This window comes from Homarus americanus, unplaced genomic scaffold (assembly GCF_018991925.1).
Source record: "Homarus americanus isolate GMGI-L3 unplaced genomic scaffold, GMGI_Hamer_2.0 scaffold34921, whole genome shotgun sequence".
Lineage (NCBI taxonomy): Eukaryota > Metazoa > Arthropoda > Malacostraca > Decapoda > Nephropidae > Homarus > Homarus americanus.
Window position 1 is genome coordinate 20,656,061 of NW_024741901.1, and position 18,118 is coordinate 20,674,178.

An 18,118-nucleotide genomic window follows, 5' to 3' on the forward strand; every position below is an offset into this window, starting at 1 on the left:
TTTAGGAGTAATGATAAGTAGGAACCTTAAACCAAGTAAACAATGTGTTTTTGCTCGTAACAAGGCTAATAAAGTACTTGGGTTCATACAAAGGAGTGTTAGTTACAAGACTAGCGAGGTCATCGTAAAACTGTATCTTGCTCTTCTGAGACCACACCTGGACTACGCAGTTCAGTTCTGGTCACCGTATTACAGAATGGATATAGAATCCTTGGAAAGAATTCAGAGGAGAATGACAAGACTAATCCCGGGCATTAGGAACCTTGAATATAGAGACAGGCTAAAGTATCTTAATTTGCACTCCCACGAGAGACGTAGAGCGAGGGGCGACCTGATAGAGGTGTATAAGTGGAAGGCAGGGCTAAACAAAGGGGACATTACAAAGGTACTCAAACTATCCAACCAGGAGCGAACTCGTAACAATGGTTTTAAATTAGATAAATTAAAGATTTAGGCGTGAAATCGGTAAACACTGGTTTGGAAACAGAGTAGTGGATGAATGGAACAAGTTACCAAATATCATCATTAACTCGAATACGCTGAATAGCTTCAAACATAGGTTGGATGCTTATATGAGCAATAGGGGTTGGGTGTAAACGGGACTGCCCAGTATGGGCCAATAGGCCCGCTGCAGTTTCCTCCATTCTTATGTTCTTATGTTCTTAACTCTCCCATCCCTCCTACACCACTCCCTTCCCTCCCACACCCCTCCCTACCCGTCCCATAATTCTTCCATCCCTTGCCTCCTACACCACTCCCTTGCCTCCTACACCACTCCCTTGCCTCCTACACCACTCCCTTGCCTCCTACACCACTCCCTTGCCTCCTACACCACTCCCTTGCCTCCTACACCACTCCCTTGCCTCCTACACCACTCCCTTGCCTCCTACACCACTCCCTTACCTCCTACACCACTCCCTTGCCTTCCTCACCACTCCCTTCCCTGCCACATCCCTCTCCCTTCCCTCTCGTCCCTCCCACACTCCCCCCTGCCTCTCCCACAACCCCCCCTTCCCTTCCTCACCCCTCCATGTCCTTTCTCATCACTGTGATTGCTTTTGCATTCCATCGACACATTCCGGTGATTAAGTATGTAATAATTCTTTACCCTCATCACATATCCTCACTTTCACCACCAACTTTCTAACAGCGAGACGATTCAGCTAGAGGAATAAACGACAACAACAATAATAATAATGACAACGACAACATTACCACCACCACTACCACCAACAACACCGACAATAATAATAATAAAAGCCTCACAGACACCACACACACACTCAACGCCGTTCCTAATATGTCAACGTGAAGGACACGGCCAACACGACCACCTCCTTCCCTCCCTCCCTTCCTTCCCTCACATCACACTTCCTTCCTCCATCCCTTCCCTCACACCCCCTCCCTCCCTTCCTTCTTCCTTCACATCACACTCCATCCCTTTCCTCCTCATACAGTCCCTTACCTCACACTGCCTCTCTCCCTCACTCACACACACATACACACACACACACACACACACACATACACACACACACACACACACGTCATCGTTGCAATAAACAAATAATAACCAACGACAAACCCAACAAACAAAAAATGAATACAAATTACTAAACCTTTACAAACATATGAGCCAAAATCTGACTATTGAGGACCTTGAAATCTGTTGACGTTAATTTATGAGAGACAGATTCGTGTGAGGAAGAGATAATAAAGTTAGAGATACAATAGAAATTAATGAAATGTTACGGTCTTCAAGCGGTTCAGATATCAGCAATACGTATACGGTATACCGATAACGTGGGGCGTCGACTGTGATTATTCTTATCAGTAAAATACCCCCAATTATGAGCAAAGATAAATAAGTTAAAAAATAAAAATAAATCAATTAATAAATAAATGAAACGTCCGACTCCATTAATGTCTCTCAACTGATTCTTTAAAACGCCATTATATTACATCAGCTACCCGCAAAAGATGGCTACTCCAGGTTACACTATATAACTATATTAATAAGTAAAGGGATTAATGTAAAATAAAAGTGATGGGTATAGTGAGGTGTGGGTATGGTGAGGTGTTGTGGGTAGGGAGGAGGAGCATAGTGAGGTGTTGTGGGTAGGGAGGAGCATAGTGAGGTGTTGTGGGTAGGGAGGAGGAGCATAGTGGGGTGTTGTGGGTAGGGAGGAGGAGCATAGTGGGGTGTTGTGGGTAGGGAGGAGGAGCATAGTGGGGTGTTGTGGGGTAGGGAGGAGGAGCATAGGAGGTGTTGTGGGGTGGAGGAGGGCATAGGGTGCTGTGGGGAGTAGGAGAGGAGCATAGTGAGGTGTGTGGGTAGGGGGTGCATAGGGGGTGTTGTGGGTGGGGAGCATGGGGTGTTGTGGGTGGGAGGAGCATTGTGTGGGTAGGGGAGGAGCATAGTGGGTGTTGTGGGTAGGAGGAGGAGCATAGTGGGTGTTGTAGGGGAGGGACATGTGGGTAGGGAGGGAGGGCATAGTGGGGTGTTGTGGGGAAGATAGTGTTGTGGGTAGGGAGGAGGGCAGGGGTAGTGTGGGGTGTGGGGTGTTGGGTAGGGAGGAGGAGCATAGTAGGGTGTTGTGGTGGTGAGGAGGAGCATAGTGTGGGGTGTTGTGGGTGGGGAGGAGGTAGAGGGGTGTTGTGGGGTAGGGGAGGAGCATAGTGGGGTGTTGTGGTGGGGAGGAGGGCATAGTGGGGTGTTGTGGGTAGGGAGGAGGAGCATAGTGGGGTGTTGTGGGTAGGGGAGGAGAGGTGGGGTGTGGGGTGGGGAGGAGGAGCATAGTGAGGTGTTGTGGGTGGGGAGGAGGAGCATAGTGGGGTGTGGTGGGGAGGAGGAGCATAGTGGGGTTGTGGGTGGGGAGGCATAGTGGGTGTTGTGGGTGAGGAGCATAGTGGAGGTGTTGTGGGTAGGGAGGAGCATAGTGGGGTGTTGTGGGTAGGAGGAGGAGCATGAGGTGTTGTGGGTAGGAGGAGGAGCATAGTGAGGTGTTGTGGGTGGGGAGGAGCATAGTGAGGTGTTGTGGGTAGGGAGGAGGAGCAGCATAGTGAGGTGTTGTGGGTGGGGAGGAGGAGCATAGTGAGGTGTTGTGGGTAGGGAGCAGGAAGGAGGAAGAGGAGAGGTAAATAATGGTCGAATCATCACGATAATTCTCCATTGATAATTTGAGCTACACTTTTTTTACTCTTCCGCTCCACAGACGTTCATTCGGGAGGACCTTGATATAAAATTACCCGTGTTGGCCAAGCATTGTTAACATCTCCTCAGCTAACAAGACTACTCTCCTAATATCCTGGGGGTAATTATTCACATGCGGAAGTTGGAGATAAAGGCGGAAGAGCGAGCGAGGAACTGCTTGCACCTCACCTACCGACTTCCGGGGGGTTACTGGCGGCTTCTTCTGGCTTCCTGAACCTCACCGGGATCCAGGAAATAAACCGTCACCCGTCTATTGTTTACGTGCTGTCAGCTGTTGGGTTCTTGAGGTTTGCGTTGCTCATGTATTCGTCAGCTTGGTGCAGGGTTTATAGTTTCTTTTACGGGTTGTTAGAGATTTTCTTTTATTTTTTAGTTTTTAGTCGAGTTCATTATTATTTCTCCTTTCTGATGTAGTATTTTTTTTTACAATTATAAAGCTGAGTAATAGATTTTTCAGTGACTCCCCTGCATACAGAGGCAAAGAGAGAGAGACTCCATCAGTTTCCACAAAGTTGGCGGCCAATTTATGTAACAGTTGACCCTCACAAGGTGACGAAGTGACCTATATGGCGAGGCAACCACCACCACCCACACCTCTCCTTCCTCACCCTCGCCTTTACCTACTCCCTGTCTTATTTTCCGTGTGTGTGTGTGTGTGTGTGTGTGAGGCCTTGACATACACGCCAGGCTCCTCCTCTGACCTACATACTTGCGGAAGTTGGTCGCCACGAGTCCTTTCAGCCGCCTCTCCTCTACCTGTCTTACCTCCTCCCTCAACCCTGTCTGCCTCACCTCCCCCCCATGCCTGCTTTACCCCCTCCCCCCTGCCTGCCTCACCCCCCCTTGCCTGCCTGCCTCCCCCCCCTGCTTCCATCTTCCACCCTCTCAACCCCTCTCCCTCCTTCCCCCCTCCCTCTTCGTCATCCCCTTTCTTTCTCCCCCTCACTCCTCCTCGTTCTCATTTTCACATTCCTCGTCCTCCCTCTTTCTTCCCAATTCACTTTCCTTCAATTCTTTTCTCTTCCCCCTCTTCTCCTTCAATCCCTCTTCTCCTTCACTTATCTTCCTCCTTCACCCCCTCTTCTCCTTCACCCCCAATTTTCCTCCTTCTCCCCCACACCTTTAACATTGACGCTCACCTCCCAAATCAACAACACAGGTAACTTTACTTTTCAGGTACTGTAATTGCAATCTCCCAGGTAAGGTCGTGGTGCAGCTGCTGGGGCGAAGGTCTCAATTTATTACTTATTCTTATCATTAACTTAAGGACGTAGTTACAGCATCTCTTAAGGGGTCTTGTTTTTATTGGTGGAGGGTGAGGGGGTGGTGGAGGGTGAGGGGGTGGTGGAGGGTGAGGGGGTGGTAGATGTGGTGGAGGATGAGGGGGTGGTGGATGTGGTGGAGGGTGTGGTGGTGGGGGATGTGGTGAAGGTCAGAGTGAATGTAAAACACTAATGTGGTGATGATAAATTATGTTAAGGTATCCGGTGTTCCCTGGCTGAAGGTACGACCACGATGCTCTGACACAACACTGAAGGTACGACCACGATGCTCTGACACAACACTGAAGGTACGACCACGATGCTCTGACACAACACAACACTGAAGGTACGACCACGGAGTAATTGCCTCACTCTATGGGCAAATACTCGCTTAAATAAACACTCAAACTCAGGTATATACGTTAAGGTTTTCTCACACTTATATACATTAAGACATAAGGGAATATTTGATTGATATTGTGATCCATGGGAAAATATTCTAGATTACCTGAAGATTAGCTCCCTCTTAGCTTATTTCACCTGATGTTAAACACCCTAACGTTTTATCTGGAGGGGTTAGGTTATGTTAGGTTAGCGTTAGGATGGTTAATCGTAAGATGGAATAAGCTGGAGGTCTAATCTTCAGGTGATCTAATAGTCTATGAACTATGTCACTCGGGTTAATAGAATCAAGATACCATTCCACATATTGAGGCGAAAACGTTCAGGTGAGGTACTGTGTGTGTGTGGAAGTGTTGTGGGTGTGCGTGTGTCGCTTCATGCCCCCAGTGCCTCGTGGTCATCCCCTGTCATACCCCCGCCTGCAGGGACCACTCAGCCTTCACTAGTATTTCCGGTAGAAAATGAAAGCGAATCACCCGACGCTGACCTAAACCAACCCCGGGAGGAGGAGATGGGGGAAGGTGGGGGGGAGGAGAGACTAATCGCTGTGTGTTCCATCTGGCAAGGGAGGTGTTGAGGGTGTTGGTGGGTGACGGGGAGGCGGTCAATGATTCATCTGTTTTGTACGATCAAACACTGAACCTCTGATAGAGTAAACGTGACCCATTGAGCTACAGCTGTACTAAAAATATACCTCCCACAGCACCTTCATATAAACCTTAGATCAATAACAGTAAGGTGTCCTGTTCAATCATGTACCTGTACCTATATTTACACTATTGAGGTTAGAACAATGGTAATTATTGCCGAAGTTCCCAAAAGGGCAGTGGTGAAGGACTTGTTTTGTCCCAGTATCTATTAATATCACCTTTACGTGGCAGACAGACAGAATCACCTCTTAAAAAGAAAGTCTGAGTCGCTGTACACGTGCTGTGAAACTTTTACCGCAGTTGTAGTTGATGTCACTCACATTAGTTAACGTTTGTGGCTAAACATACTAGTTACTGCTGAGTGTTGGCATGTGCGGAGCGGAGGAGGAAAGTTCAAACTGTTGCCGTCTTGAGTATAATTACCAGGTGAGGCACTGTACTCCCAGACCTCCAACACTTGGGAATGGACCCAGAGAAAGTCTAGACGAGTGTATGAGAAACACAGTGAGGAAACACATAACAAGTGGAGTGCAGCCGTCAAGCGAGATTATACACGACCACGGGGATGAGATACACAAGTTACCGATTTCAGTCAATACCAGATACTACTTCACAAGGTCGTCAGAGAGGACCAGTCACGAGAGGTCCCATTCTTGAGAGGGTCGAGGACCACTGACGAGGGGCCATATTCCTGTATGGGTCGTCAGAGAGTCATGAACCGTCTGTGGGGCATCCTGCTCCTGTAGGGGTTCTCAGAGGGTCGTATATCATTTTGACAAGGGATCCCCGGGAGAAAGTGAGGAGGCTGGTGGGCGTGAACGTGGTGGTCCTCACGTAGAGAGGCGCGATGGAGGCAACAGCAGGCGCGATTTAGGCCGGGAACATCAACAAGGTGTTTACACTTAGTCTCCGTGTTTACGTTTCCACTTGGTGAAGCCTCTTGAAGGTTTCCCGATTTACGGAGGAATACTGGACCATGACTTTTCTTTCACGGATCTTTCCTTATTGTGTTATTATCTGTGCAAAGGTGACAATCTCTCTCTCTCTCTCTCTCTCTCTCTCTCTCTCTCTCTCTCTCTCTCACATACATACACGTAATATAATCAACTTTACACTGGCTCTGGATAAAGTTAACATTAAGTAAATACAGTATAGAGACAATACTCACCACAGATGACGGTGCCGACCAGTAAACTCAGCGTCACTGTACAGATGGTGGCGAATCTCTGCAGGTGGGGAGAAAGTGACGGTTAGTACTCTTTGGGCACTGATTTGGGGTGGGAAGTACATTGTTTATCTCTCTCTCTCTCTCTCTCTCTGATTATCTATCTATCTATCTATCTACCTCACTCCATCACAATAAAGCACAGCACCACTAGCGGATGAGAACACCATTACACACATCGCCGCGCCATTTAACCCAGCGCCATAATTAAGTTTGATTAGCATCTTGTAGATTAAACCGTGGGCGATGGTAAACAACCTCCAATTACCACATTACGAAACGAGGTCTTGTTACCACACTTACTACCGTGAGAGAGTTGACTTCTTGTCCACTTAGGTGTGTCTGTACTGTATGTGTGTTTGTCCACTTTGTTTTTTGTCTGTATCTACGTATGTCTATTTAAGTGTATGTATGTATGTATGTATGTATGTATGTGTGTCCACTTTGTTGTTTGTGTCTCTGCGTGTGTCCATTTACGTGTTTGTGTATGTATGTATGTGTCCACTTAGGTGTGAGGGTGTCCACTTAAGTTTGTGTGTATGTATGTATGTGTATGTGTGTATGTCTACTTTGCTATGTATGATACGTCGTTGTTTTCGTGTACACTTAATTATGTACGTTGTTGCTTACTTGTCTACTTAATTGTGTAGGTATGTTGTTTACGTTGTCACTTAACTATTTTCATGGTTGTTTACGTCGCCACTTAGCTGTTTATATCCTTATTTACGTCGTCACTTAACTATTTATATCGTTCTTTACGTAGTCACTTAGTTGTTTACGTCACCACTTAGCTGTTTACATTTTTGTTTAGGTCGTCACTTAGTTGTCTACAGTTTGTTTACGTCGTCACTTAGTTGTCTACAGTTTGTTTACGTCGTCACTTAGTTGTCTACAGTTTGTTTACGTCGTCACTTAGCTGTTTACGGCATTGTTTACGTCGTCACTTAGCTGTATACAGTTTGTTTACGTCGTCACTTAGTTGTCTACAGTTTGTTTACGTCGTCAGTTAATTATCATCTTATCTATTTTTATCACATTCGTACCTCTTATCTTTCTTCTAATCATATCTACCAACATTCATCTCTTCTCTAACTCCTCCTTTGTCCTATTTATTCTATCTTATTTCAATCTATCTTTTCCTCCACCTCTTTCATCCTATTTTAAACCCCAGTTATCATCTTTTTCATTCTATCTCCCCAAATTCATCTATTTTTTCCCTAATTTTTCTTTAATTTCATTCTATCTCTTCTCTCATTTTCCCTAATCTTCTTTCATTTCATTCTATCTCTTCCCTCACCTCTTTTCTGACTCCCGGGAAGATGAGGAGGAAGGCGATGAAGACGGTGAGGAAGAGGAGGCAGATAGTGATGGTGGGAACATCGCCCGTGACGCTGGTCCGGTTGCTGTAGGCGTAGAGCGTGGGTCCTCCATCTGATCTGAAGGCATCGAACCAACCCCTCATTTTCTCACCCTTTCTCAGGCACTCGAGTACGGTTCTGTGGAGGAGAGAGAGAGAGAGAGGGAAGGGGGGTTAATGGGTGGTTCTACGGGGAGAGAGAGAGAGAGAGAGAGAGAGAGAGAGAGAGAGAGAGAGAGAGTTATGATGGAGGCTGTACAATTTATCTCTATAACACCTCTTGCATGTTTAATGACCAGGTGTTCATATTTGGGCGCACTATAAACACATCTTTTTACGCACACACACCCACACACACACCTTAACATAAACAACCTTCGAATATGCTTCTTCATTACCTCATGAAGGACACCTAAAATTATTATCCTGATCATCATCACACTAACACCTCTATTATATCATTCAGCACCACTTAACGGGCCCCATGGACAGTTCCTTCCCACTTCCCGTGTCCTTCAGGGCGGCGGGAGGAGGAGGAGGGTGTAGAGGAGTACCGTGTTTGTGTTTGTTGCAGTGGACCACCAGCAAGTGACGGACGGTGTATGGATAGGCTAGGTGTGTGTGTGTGTCTCTCTCTCAATGTTGGCTTCGGAGGTCAATTCGGTAAACATTATATAGCACATCTAATACAGTATATTACACGTATCAGCTAAGACGATGAACACAAAACGTACGTGCACACTTGTAGGGTCCGTCACTCAGTAAACGTTTCGAACAATGGTGCATTTATTTTATGCACTTAAATTCTTCTAAAGTGTGTAATGAGTGCGAATGGTTGTCCTCGCTAAACGTCAGTGTTGGTAGCGTGACTGTAGTCCATGTGTTGAGGTGAGGTGAAGCATTGTTCCTGGTTGTGTAAGGTGGTGAGGCCTCTTTCTCGCGTACACACACACACACCACACATATAAAGCACATCATCCCCCACCGTACTAAACCTTTCCAAAAGATACACTGTAAACGAAAAAAAAAAAAATATATCCTCGTATCTTTTTCAGCATCAAATGTAAATCGGTTGCCACAAGAAGCCGCTGCAGCAAATATCCAAGAAAGAGAAGAAAAACAAGGCCTCTTTGAATTGCTATTGTTTCCGTCATGGCTACGACTCGCAGAATCTGGTGACCCTAATCTCCGCTCTACACCACGGGTCTTCAGTTGAGTGACGCGCGGCGATAAAAACAGTTAGGCTGTCGTGGTGGTAAATGAGAGAACTAATGAAAGGTCGAGAAGGTGGGAGGTCTTTTGTTAGCATCGGTTTGAAATTCACATCAGAATTTAAATGTGTGGTTGAATATGTCTTTGGTCACCTGAGTACGATGATAGCTACCTGAGTACGATGATAGCTACCTGAGTACGATGATAGCTACTTGAGTACGATGATAGCTACCTGAGTACGATGGCAGCTACCTTAGTACGATGGCAGCTACCTGAGTACGATGGCAGCTACCTGAGTACGATGGCAGCTACCTGAGTACGATGACAGCGACCTGAGTACGATGACAGCTACCTGAGTACAATGACAACCATCTGAGTAAGATGACATAACCCCTTGAATACAAATAATAAGTACCTTATCCTCTTGAGTACGATAAGTACCATTTCATCTAACTCAAGGAATCATATCATATATTCAAAGGACTGAAACCGTACTCAAGTGATTAAACTATCTAACTTAAGGGTACAAAAAATCATTGTACTCAAGAGGTTGGCATCGTACTCAGCTAAACTAAATAAATTAACGAACATCTTGCAATAAGGACAGTACAGGTGTGGCGCAGAGGTTACCGAAGTGTCAGACAGGTGTGTAAGTCAACCCCGCCCGCGCCACCTGCGGTACAAACCCACAACTGTTACTTTCTATATACACCACCTGCTCGCGGCGCTTCAGGGTTCACATACCACCTGCTTGTGTGATTATAGACACAGCAATATACACACAGGGTTAATAGTCGGCGGTATAATGGCCCGTTTAAGAACTACCCGGTATATAGGTGTTGTAATTAAGGGAGGTTATGATTGGTTCCCCCGTTGTGTGAAGGGTGAGGGTCTGGGCGGGTGAGGTGCGTCGGGGGTCTGGGCGGGTGAGGTGCGTCGGGGGTCTGGGCGGGTGAGGTGCGTCGAGGTCTGGGCGGTGGGAGTGCGTCAGGGGTCTGGGCGGGTGAGGTGCGTCGGGGGTCTGGGCGGGTGAGGTGCGTCGGTTGAAACTGAAAGTGTGTGTGTGTGTGTGTGTGTACAGGCGGGTGTTCTCCTAACCTACATCATGATACACTTGCATAACTACAGATAGACTATAAAAAAATATAAATATATATACCATAACCCTTGATCTATATATAGGCTATATATTTTTAAGACAAAGTAACAGTACAGTAAGAATCTTAGTTAACGAACTCAATTAACTCAGAGTAATGTACAGGTAAACAAAAATAAAATATCCTAAGCTCTCACTACAATACGCCAACTCCACAGAAAACGGGTTGAAGACACTTAACATTCCTACCACGGCGATCATCTTAACTACTGTGCTGTACTTGTGTACCTGTTATGAATTTCCACTTCATATTAACCACCCCGGAAGATAAAATTAACTCACTATTTTTTGAGATTTTAATTTTTATTGATGGATCTTTTTTTTTATTTATTTTTTATTAAGGTAAATATTATCATTGGATATCGATCGTTAAAGGCGAGATAGAATAAGATCTCTATTACTTAGTATTCAGGAGGGAGTGCAGGACTAGGTGAGGTCGATGACTGGTGTTCACTCTAGGAAGTTTGTGCGTGTGTTAGTCATCTCAACTCGGTCATCACCACCACCACAACAACCATCACCACCACCACAACAACCATCACCACTACCACCACAACAACCATCACTCTACCACCACAACAACCATCACCACTACCACAACAATATCGCCAACACCACCACCACCACCACAACCATCACCACCACAACAACCCTCACACCACCACCACAACAGCCATCCCACCACCACAACAACCCTCACCACCACAACAACCTCACCACCACCACAACAACTCACCACCACCACAACCATCACCACCACCACCACAACAACCATCACCACCACCACAACAACCATCTCCACCACCACCACAACAACCATCACCACCACCACCACAACAACCATCACCACTACACAACAACCATCACCACCACCACCACAACAACCATCACCACCACAACCATCACCACCACCACCACAACAACCATCACCACCACCACCACAACAACAACCATCACCACCACCACAACAACCATCACCACCACCACAACAACCATCACCGCCACCACCACCACCCATCGTAAACACAAGCGCTATCACCACATACCACACGTTACGTCACCATATAGCATCATACTTGTTTATGTCACAACAATAACACACAACACCATACCTAAACGAATGAGATATATATACACACAATACATAATTATATATACAGTCTGGAGGTTATATAATTAAAAGACAAATATTAGTTATAGCGGTATAGCGTAAGTTAAGAGATTATAATATGTATAATTGAAGTGTTCATACCTGTGTTGGTGATTGAAATTATGAAAAAAAAATTAGGACAAATAGAAAGTGGGAGAGAGAAAGTGAGAGAGAGAAAGTGGGAGAGAGAAAGTGAGAGAGAAAAAGTGAGACTGAAAATTGAGACAGACAGACAGACAGTAGGTAGAGTGAAATAGACCCCTACTTTAACCGGACCTATTAAGCTTGTACTAATGGGGGTTCTAATAGAGCCTCCCCTCCCCCCACCCCCCAATTTCATTATAACTAGGTTCCATATGACCCGACTATGCCATTGTGTAGATAGGAGGAAGAGGAGCTGAGTTTCTCTTGGCTGGTGCAGGTCAGAGGTCATGGTGGTTCCCCTCCCCCCTTCCTTCCTATCGTCTTCCCGTTCCTCCTTCCTTCAGTCTTATTTCCCCTTTTCCTCACCTTTGTCATTATAAAAGTGTGTGTGTGTGTGTGTGTGTGTGTGTGTGTGTGTGTATTCCATCGTTTCTGAATAAATTAGACAAAATGTTTCTAAATAAAAAGACCGTGTTCAGTTAACCTCACCACCTGCCTCTCGTGATTTGACTGATAATGTTGTTATTTGTTGAAGTATGAGGGATATTTTTCAAAGTGATGATTTAAAACAGGGTAAGTAAACTATAGTCTCGGGTCACCTGTAGCCTATCGTGGCGATGTGTCGTTATGATGGAATGTGATTGAGGAAAGTTGGCAATGCTGATGAGAGGGTGGATGGATGTTAACCTTGGTTGATATTGATACTTCTATTGACTCACACACACGCACACACACACACACACACACACCCACCCACCCACCCACACACACCCAACCACCCACCCACACACGCCAATGCCGCAATTAAACACTCAAGTAAGACGAAGACCTTCACGAAAATTTAGTTAAATTTTCAGTCATGCAAACTCACTGACGACATTAAGACGACCCTCATTATGAACCCTATGGGAGGGGGTCGTAAAGTTGATTCGTCTCGGGTAACTAAGGGATGGGTTAGGTTGTTTTGGTCCGTTCCGTAACCCAGGCTTAACGACGATTGAATGGCAACACGTTCAGTTATTGTCTTATTGTTTTTATCATCATCATCATCATCACTTTCATCATCTCTCTCATTATCATCATCCTCACTTTCATCATTTTCATCATCGCTTTCATTATCATCACTTTCATCATCATCATCATCACCACCTCCCCTGCATCACCATCTTCACCATCTCAACCTTTACAACATCCCGACGTTAGCTTGTGTGCGTAGTGGTGTTGCTCATCACACACACACACACACGCACACACACACACACACACACACCCCTTCTAGTGTCACAACCAAGCAAGCAGTAACTGTCATGGTGTGTCGTTACATCACACGAAGCATCATTATGACAACCCTGACATATGACCCTCAACTGGGGGTTCTGTTAAAGAGACCGTAATTAAAATCTATACTTGAACTAAAAACAACAACAAACAAAACAATGGGAATATCTAATACAATACAGCTACGAAATATGGTACATCTCATACAGTGTTTATATTTAAAGCACAGTGTTTGTTTGTTTGTTTTGTGGTGTTGGTTGCTATGCATTACTACACTTTTGGCAACTATCCTGAAGGTGGAATTTTTTTTAATGGGTGGGAAGGGGGTGGTCTTAGTGCCCCCCCCCCCTCCCCGCGAAGGAATACAGTTTTGAACACCGAGAACTGTAATTTGATCTCGTTCTTTTGTTTACATGTTCACTTAACGTTGTGGCTACACTGTCTAGTTCATTTCACCTCGTCTAACACCTGCAGTCTGTGGTGCAACGCGCGCGCCGGGTACGCCAGTTAATACCATATAGCCTACTACAAAGTAATACAAAAAATTTCCAAAAAATACATTATGAAATATTGAAGACATAATAAATACAGACAAAGGAGAATACGATAACAGAAACACACAAGATAACAGAAGATAACAAGAAGAAGAAAGGAACATAAGAATAATGAAGGAGAGTTAACGCAAGGAGTAAACACTGGAATATAATAAAAGAGAGAGAGAGAGGGATAATAGGAGACAACAGTAAGTAATGGGGGTGTAGAGACATAAGTGATAACAATAACAGGAGAGCAACAACCGTAATAAACAAACAGATCCACTTATGTTTAGTAATAGTTTAGCAGGTGAATGTTAGCGTCTGATTGGTTGGTTGGTTCACAGTCAAAGCAAACGTATCATAGACGTGGAAAATTATTGTTATTTCTATCATAAAGTGTCCTTGTTTTCAGTCACTCGTTTCTTATTGGTTATACAAGTAAGCCAATCAGGTGCCGCCGCTGTTACTTACATGACACAACAGGAGATAACCAGTGTTGCTGACCTGTTGCCAATATAACAATGAGCACTGTGACACGTTATTTCTGTATGCACGTGTGGTCACTCGGCAGCCTCCACCACAAGAATGTTTCCAGCATCCATTTAGCTTCTCGACAAACGATTGGCAGATTTAAAACAAAAATAACTTCATGATATTCAGCACAAAATAGTGAATGCACACAGTGAATAAAAACAATGTTAAACTTGACGTCTATTTAAACCCGTAAGACGTGTATAAAACTCTGTTATTTATAATATGAAAAAAATTATGAAGTGATTGGAAACGAAAGTAATTGGTAGAAATAATAATAAAAAAAATAGTGTGAGTAATGAATATTGTTAAATGTATGAACAAGTATCCACGTTTATATCAATCTACCTAATAATATGTATCTACAGTAGTACATTTGAAACTCTTTTGTCATTTTATCAGTGTCATTGAACCATAAGATATTTTCAAGTAATTCTGTCCAAAATATCAATGTTATTTTGGTGGTAAGAGTGACTGAATATACTTTAAAATGTGAAGAAGACAACTTTACGACACTTTACAGCCACATAAAGTACCGTTACCCACGAGAGCTGCTCATAACATCAAATTCACCACATCTGTTAGATATTATTTAATATTACTGGATGTTAAAATGTAAATATATATCACCAGGTGTTATAATGGTCGAATACCAGCTTAAAGTACAGTGTTAAGCTTTGTGAGAACACCATAACACACCATAAATCAATGTTACGCTAGCCAACTGCACGCTCGTCACCATAAACAATTAATCTACTCTTGAATCAGTGACCAAAAATAACATAAGGTATAACCACACACTCGCCACCATGAACAATAAACATATAATTTAGTTGTGAATTAGGTGAGTGTGTACAGTAGAGGCAGTCCACCACAGCATCACGAAGTAGAGGCAGCTGGCCCACCACAACTAACTCACCGTAAAGTTTCGTAATGAATGATCTCATGTTACCTTCATATATGGACGCATAAATGTGTATACAACCGACGGAAATATATTGATAAATACGGGAATATGACGCCAGTTTATCGAGAAATATATCTGATTGATTTTTTTTTAAACGAGTGAGTAGTAGCAAGTGAAAGGTTGTCTCGGTACAATGCGGGAGTGATGCCGTCATGATCCATCAACTTTGTTTATGTTGAAAAGTTCCAGCTGACAGTCTTGGCGGGAAACAGAATGAGGCGGAGATGAGTAAGTGAGAATTACGTATATTCAAACCAGAAACATTACAACGCGCTCCTACAGTTAGTTCTATATTACTTACGTTCTCTGAATTAAAATGTGACAAAGATGAATAAAAGTGACGCCACGTCGTATGTTTAAATCGTATGAGATTACATTACTCACAATACAGCTTCTACATTATTCACGTTCTCTGAATCCGGGGTCAAGACCTGTCCATCGATGCATATATATTAATTTTGTTAATAAGAGAGCGTGTAGACAGGGGAAGGGTAGGGGAGAGGGGTAGTGGGGGGGAGAGAAGGGGAGTGGAAGGAAGCTGGGGGATGGAGCGTACTGGCACCGTAAAGGTTAACTATCCAACACCACAATAATAGTACTGTCAAATCGAACTTTTTTCCTGGGTCTGCGATTTAGTGTGAAGAATTTTTATGACACCTCACTGTAGCAACAACTTGACGTGTGCGTGACGGTCACCAGTACTCGCTCTACTGGCACCACACCACACTACACACTGGCACCACACCACACTACACACTGGCACCACACCACACTACACACTGGCACCACACCACACTACACACTGGCGCCACACCACACTACACACTGGCACCACACCACACTACACTGGCGCAACTCTACACTACACACTGGCACCACACCACACCACACACTGCCACCACACCTGCCACCACACACTGGAGGCAACTCTACACTACACACTGGCACCACTCTACACTACACACTGGCACCACACCACACTACACACTGGCACCATGATTACACTACACACTGGCACCATCAGTATGCCAAAATTCTCAAAACAGTGCGTGAATAGTTTTGTGCATGGTAAAGAGTGGGGTCGGGCTAGATGGACCCTAGTACCACAGGGCCCCAGTCCTAGTAGGCCCTAGTACCACTAACCCCAGTTCAAACAGGTCTCACTGCTAACAGTCCAGACGGCAAGCATTTGTTTCATGTTGTGGCCTATTAAGACTGAGGCTCAGATGACCAAGCCATAGCACGTCCTCCTCATCTTCCCGCCAACAAAGATTAAAACACAAGACAAAATCTCCTGCGTAACTCGGAAACTTGTTAGTACTGAAGGGAATTTCTGTTCACTGATTTCCAACCTGAAGGAACAGTGTGAGGGATGAGTGAAGCCCAGGATGAGGGTGACGTCCAGGATGAGGGAGGGTTAGGAAGGGGTGAGGGGGGGGGGGGAGGAGGTGGGTGAGGGAGGATGAGGGAAGATGGGTGAGGGTAGGAGGGGGGTAAGGGAGGATGATGGAGGGTGAGTTAGGGAGGATGATGGAGAGTAAGGGAGGATAGGAGGGGGTGAGGGAGGGTGATGGAGAGTAAGGGCGGATTGGAGGGGGTAAGGGAGGGTGATGAAGGGTAGGAGGTGGGTGAGGGAGGATGGTGAAGGGTGAGTGAGGGTAGGAGGTGGGTGAGGGAGGATGGTGAAGGGTGAGGGAAGGTAGGGGTGGGGTGTGGGAGGATGAGGGAGGGTAGGAGTGGGGTGAGGGAGGGTGATGCAGTACCCTAACACGCCGTCACCCTCCCACCGCCACTCTGGTTCTTTCTCTCTCACTCCTCCCACCTTCCTTCTTCTTTTAGTTCTTCTCGTACAGCTTTTTATTCTCTGTTTTCCTCACCCTTCTTCGTTCCATTTCTCTCTCTTTCTTCCTCCCTATGAACAACCTCAGTACCCCCCTTCCCAGCCGCGTTTCTCGTTCCTCCTCTTAATCTTATTTTAGGAAGCGTCGCTCGCAGGTCATCCCGCCAGAGACCCTCCACCGCTCGTTAAACTTTCTTGGTACCTGGAAGTGTCTACACACACTCCGCCCCCTCTACCCTCCACCCTCTGGCTGGTTCTCTGACAGGTAGGTGAAGTCTATGGGGTAGGGGGAGACGGAGGATACATAATCACATAATCACCACTGGAGGTTGCCCACTCTCTGTTTCTGTCTGTCCGATGATTGCGATAATGGGTTTGTAGTCAAGTCTTGCTCACACATGTGAGAATGAGGTGCTTCAGCTTGCCAAACACCCCGCGGCTAAGACCTCACTCAACACACAACAGAATGATCACGCTGATCGTTTCCTGACGAGCGCTGAGGTGTGTGTGTGAGGAGGGACAAACTCCTGTAGGAACTGGAAAGCCTAAAGTTCACTTCAGGTCCTGTCCTTCAGGGCCTTTGTGAGGGAGGAAATAAGGCCGCTTTTCTGCGGGGAACTCAAGGTGGGACAGTAAACGACTGGAAGACTGGAATTCCAAGGGCGAAGGCCAGCGTGTTGTGTTACAGGCAGCAGTGACCTTCACAGTGGCACATGAACACGACCACTTATTCCCTCACTACTATTTGCTGTCTATACTGCCGCTACACGAGGTACTCACCACCAAACTCCTTCACTGACAAAATGATCTTCTATAGCCAGCACCTTACACGTCAACATACTGTACATGGATGTTACCAACTGTGTGAACTCTGAGGAGGGGGAGAGAGAGTCTGGCTAGCCGTTAACCAGCAGGCGAGGGTAGCATCCTAAGGTGTGAGGCAAGATTTACATATATAGACCGCTGGTGAGTCGCCGTCACACAATCAGGTGGCACCTGCGGCTCACTGACACTTCTCTCACAGATAAATCACCTCCAGCAGTACGAGGCAGATCTAGGCTGTTGCACGAACTGTATCCACACCCTTCACCCTTACTGAGATATTTACTTCTTTACCGCAACGTTCACCGCTGGTATGACGGATGCTACGAATATCCCAGAGGACGACAGTGTCCCCAGCAATCTCTCGTACTC

General features: G+C 45.5%; 1 protein-coding gene across 7 annotated transcripts in view; it reads right to left on the bottom strand.

The window, feature by feature from the left end:
* LOC121876214 (dual oxidase maturation factor 1-like) overlaps positions 1 to 18,118 on the bottom strand; it is an 82,690-nt gene that overhangs the window by 14,819 nt on the left and 49,753 nt on the right. For 6 of the 7 annotated variants that reach the window (XM_042381199.1, XM_042381200.1, XM_042381197.1 and 3 more), the window contains 2 exons: positions 8,051 to 8,249; positions 6,697 to 6,754 (listed from right to left, as the gene is read on the bottom strand). In XM_042381199.1, coding sequence (XP_042237133.1) covers positions 6,697 to 6,754; positions 8,051 to 8,215 — 223 coding nt within the window. In that variant the 5' untranslated portion in view covers positions 8,216 to 8,249. The remainder of the gene's footprint in view (positions 1 to 6,696; positions 6,755 to 8,050; positions 8,250 to 18,118) is intronic. The other variant, XM_042381203.1, reaches the window with a different exon arrangement.